The following is a 4,248-nucleotide window of genomic DNA, read 5'->3' as shown; positions in this document are numbered from 1 at the left end:
CTGAATGACTGACTGACTGACTCACTGAATGACTGACTGACTGACTCACTGAATGACTGACTGACTGAATGACTGACTGACTGACTCACTGAATGACTCACTGACTGACTCACTGAATGACTGACTGACTGACTCACTCATTCACTGACTGACTGACTGACTGACTGACTGACTGACTGACTCACTGACTCACTGACTGACTCACTGAATGACTGACTGACTGACTCACTCATTCACTGACTGACTGACTGACTCACTGACTCACTGTCTCACTGACTGACTCACTGACTCTGCTCTGTAATGTGTTCTGCTGAGGTTAGCTTCTGCTGGTGCCTGTGTGGGGAGGTAGAACCCATTTTACACCAGATTACACAGAGACGACTGCTGCAGCTCAGCATGGCTTCACTCATCCCCGGTGACACCCTTGTTTTATTGGTCTGAGGTTTTTTTTACCTCCTGAAAACTTCACTCCCTCCGTCAGGAAAAATGAACAAGAATTCTGTGAAAACATCAAATTATCACCTTCAACTGAACTAACCTGGAGTTTCTATGAATGGATCTCTTCCAAACACATTTTAATGCTCTCAGCTCAAAGGATTATTGGTTGTAGACCTGTCATGATAAATAATGCTGGACGATATATTGTCTTAGTAATTATCATGATAAACAATAAAATTGTTTGGAGACCATTACGAAGCTTACTGAAGTTTATAAAATTTCCATATGTAAAAAAATTAAAAGTTATGAACTGACCTGGACCGGAGAATGTGAAAACAACACAACATTATTTGGTAGCAGACCTGCCACGATAACAAATATTGCAGGAGGATAAATTGTCTTAGTAATCACGATAAATGATAATATTGTTTGGAGACCATTTTAAACTAACATAACGTGCACTATTGAAGTTTTTAAACTTAAAAAATGTAAGAACTGGAACTTGGACAGAGTTTGTGAAAACAACACACAACAGTTGGTARCAGGCCTGTCACAATGACAAATATTGCTGGACGATAAATTGCCTCAAAAATTATCGCGATAAACGATAATATTGTTTGGCGATTATTTCAAACTTATATAATGACGTGCACGGTTATTAAACTTACTAAAGTTCATGAAATTTCTGTACGTAAAAAAATTGTTACAAACTGACTTAGACTGGAGTTTGAGAAAACAAAACACAGCTGAAGCTGTAACATTGCTACCCACCTCTATCCAAACTGGTTTATTTATTTATCTATGTGCTTCATGAAATAATGGCAGTCAGGTTTACGAAATCTATGTAATAAACAAAAAACAGCAAGAAGAACCCCAGGTTCTGCACAGCATCCTGAGGCGTCAGGAAACCGAAGACGCTCCTGAAGCTAAACACCTGTTCAGAGGTTAGAGACCATGAGCCTGGAAAACACCTGAGTTCACTCCTTCCTACGCCAAGGAGGAGAAAAGAGGGAGACACAAAGAAAACAAGCAGATAAATGAAAATTATTGACCTCATTTTAATTTATGGTGCAATTTATTAATTTATTTCTTATCGCGACAGGTCTAGTTGGTTGCCAAGTTGTTATAAACAGAGATTTTTTTAAAGTCTATTTTACTCACACAAAGTAACATTTTCCTTTTTATTTGATCCCGGTGTGCAACGACAAACCAGCTGCTGTAACTCCTCAYGTTTCTCCTCCCTGACATGAACTTCTGAACGTTTCAGGACTCTTGGCCTGTTGGTCAAGCGTCTGGAGCGGGGCGGGAAGGCCGAGCAGCAGGGCCTGTTCCAGGAGAACGACTGCATCGTCCGTATCAATAACGGAGACCTGCGAAACATCCGATTCGAACAGTAAGACGGCTCCCTGAAGAAGAGCTCGAACTTCCTGTGTGATTGCTTTTCTGGGCCTTCCTTATCCACAATCCAGACTTTGTCACTGTTATACCTTCTCTTTGTCCCTCCTCCTCCTCTGACGCCTGTCACTGTGAGAAACTAACCTCTCCCTGCTCACCTCCTGCAGGTCACAGCCTCAGCGGCTGATTCAGTCCCTCAGTCGCCTCACCTTTTGTCCGTCTGTGTTTCAGCTCAGCTGGACTCCTCCTCGCAGAACCTTTTTCCTTCCTTCTTGTAAAAAAGCTCCTAACATTTACCGCTTCTGCTTTTCAGTGGTGTTTCTGACTCTGGCTCCTAATTCCTGTCTAACACACGTTGTTCATTGTTCCACCTTTACCTCTGTGTGCCACGCACTTGTGATTGGATTTCCTTCCTTTGCCGTTATTCATGCTAACTTTAGTTTATTGTTAAAACAATGACGGTTGTTTTGCACAGAGTTTGTGAAGCCAAAGGTGAAAATGGAAGCCTGGTCTTTGGTTGGACTTTTTAAACAAAAGTCAACAATGGAACTGGACATTCTCCATGCAAACAAATAAGTTTAGTAGAGGAGGAACTCATTTCATAGAGTAAAATGTCTGTTTTTTGTTGGTAAATTGTTGCAAATCTGAGTAGCTCTAAAGGAAAATGAAGATTGTCCAAATKACATTTAGTAAATTGTTGTTTTAGGTGACAACTACGCAAAATACCACCCTTTTATAGCTTATATGCATAAAATATGAGGATTTAACCTAAATTATTCACTAATTTTACTAAAACATTTTGAATTAAAGGCTTTTATTTGTCACTCTTTTGTGCTTCAACCTTCCTGTCAGGAAATTTTTTTTTTCAAGTTGAAATTAAGTTACGCAACAATTAGTTTGTTTTTTATCCAACAAAATCATCAACAGAACAGCTGTTCTCATTGTGCAACAGTATTTTATACAGTATCTCTACACACAAGCTGTTATTATCAGTCACTGGGAAAAAAGAGATGAAAAAGTTTTAGTGAATTGATAACAAGAAAAACATAAAAAGTTAACCGTTCAGCTGTTGGGGGTCGGTGCAAAGAGCCGCAGCAGACCTGCTTTACGGGAACAGGTGGCGCTAATAAGACCCCACTTTACAGCGTGCTGACAGCGGACAGAAGTTTCCGCTCACACTGACTGTCCATGAGCTCATTCTGAGCTTTAAAGCAGGATTTTCTCCTTCATCTGCAGCCAAGTGAGGGGATAATGTGACGGAGCTGCTGGGGAGGGTTTGGTTTCCTTTTAGAGCTTCTCCCGTCGCCACAAAGTGTTAATTACCATGTCAGGTTGTTCAGGTGGGCGAAGACGGACATCTGGTAGGTGGACTGATCCACTTTGGAGCGGAGCGCAGACAGTTATAATTCTGCAGCGTGTGATTATGGTTTGATAAGTGAGCGAGGCTGTAATCAGTCCCAAAATTAAACCATCTTCCGTTTTCTGTTTGTGTCTCAGAGCTCAGAACATGTTCCGGCAGGCCATGCGCTCCCCCGTCATCACGTTCCACGTGGTGCCGTCCTCCATGAAGGCCCACTACGAGCAGCTGTCCCACCCCGAGAGGAACCCCTCCTTCTCCTCGGGACGCTTCAGCCCCGACTCTCTGACAGGCGTGGACCCCAGCCTGCAGAGGACGTCCCGCCACGGTTCCCAGACGCACCACCCTCACCCGGACCGGGCCGACGGCTACGCACACCTGACCCACCCCGCCGTGTCCGCCGCCAAGCCCCCGACGGGCCACTCCCCGCAGAGGGCGGCCAACTCCACCCCGACGACAGGGTTTACCAAGAAGGTGGGGCGACGCTTCACCATCCTGCTGAAGAAAGGTGAGGAGATGAAATGTTAGTGCCGGGCAACGGCAGTAATCTTTTATTTATTTCTTTACATTTCTCTGTCTGGTCTTTACGAAATAAAATAAATTCAGATTTTTGCAAAAACAATTTAAAACTAGTTTTCTGCCTTTAAATGTTACCAGACCTTACCAAGGGCTTTTATTTAGAAAACTACGGTGTCGGACGACTTCCTCAGATGTTCTTACCTTTAGTTTGACTCCTTACCAAAAATAAAAAATGTTGAAATGCTTTTAGGGAACTTCAGAAGTGACTGTTCAGGGGTTAAACACCAGTCAGGTCTTTAAGTCTGGTTGGAACCCAAACAGTTCCTGGACCGAGAGAGCAGCAACAACTGAAAAACCAAGAGGAAACGTTTGTCTCAGTTTAAGGCTAAATGTTTACACTCATTTGTTTACACACCGATAACGTGTGATGTTGATTTGATTTATTTATTTATTTAACAGGAAAAGATTATTAAAAATCAAGCCTGACTCAGCATAATTGCTGTTTTTACAGCAGGTTCCTGTTCTGCAGCACATAAAAC

At 42.6% G+C, this 4,248-nt stretch overlaps 1 protein-coding gene across 1 annotated transcript in view; it reads left to right on the top strand.

Annotated features, from left to right (window-relative positions):
• Positions 1-4,248, top strand: part of LOC106534000 (partitioning defective 3 homolog) — a gene marked incomplete at its 3' end in the record, with an annotated part of 82,156 nt that overhangs the window by 34,383 nt on the left and 43,525 nt on the right. The window contains 2 exon segments of the mRNA XM_014030496.1: positions 1,706-1,831; positions 3,331-3,698. Coding sequence (XP_013885950.1) covers positions 1,706-1,831; positions 3,331-3,698 — 494 coding nt within the window.

This window comes from Austrofundulus limnaeus, unplaced genomic scaffold (genome assembly GCF_001266775.1).
Source record: "Austrofundulus limnaeus strain Quisiro unplaced genomic scaffold, Austrofundulus_limnaeus-1.0 Scaffold1071, whole genome shotgun sequence".
Taxonomy (NCBI): Eukaryota; Metazoa; Chordata; class Actinopteri; order Cyprinodontiformes; family Rivulidae; genus Austrofundulus; species Austrofundulus limnaeus.
This window is presented reverse-complemented; position numbering and strand designations above follow the sequence as displayed.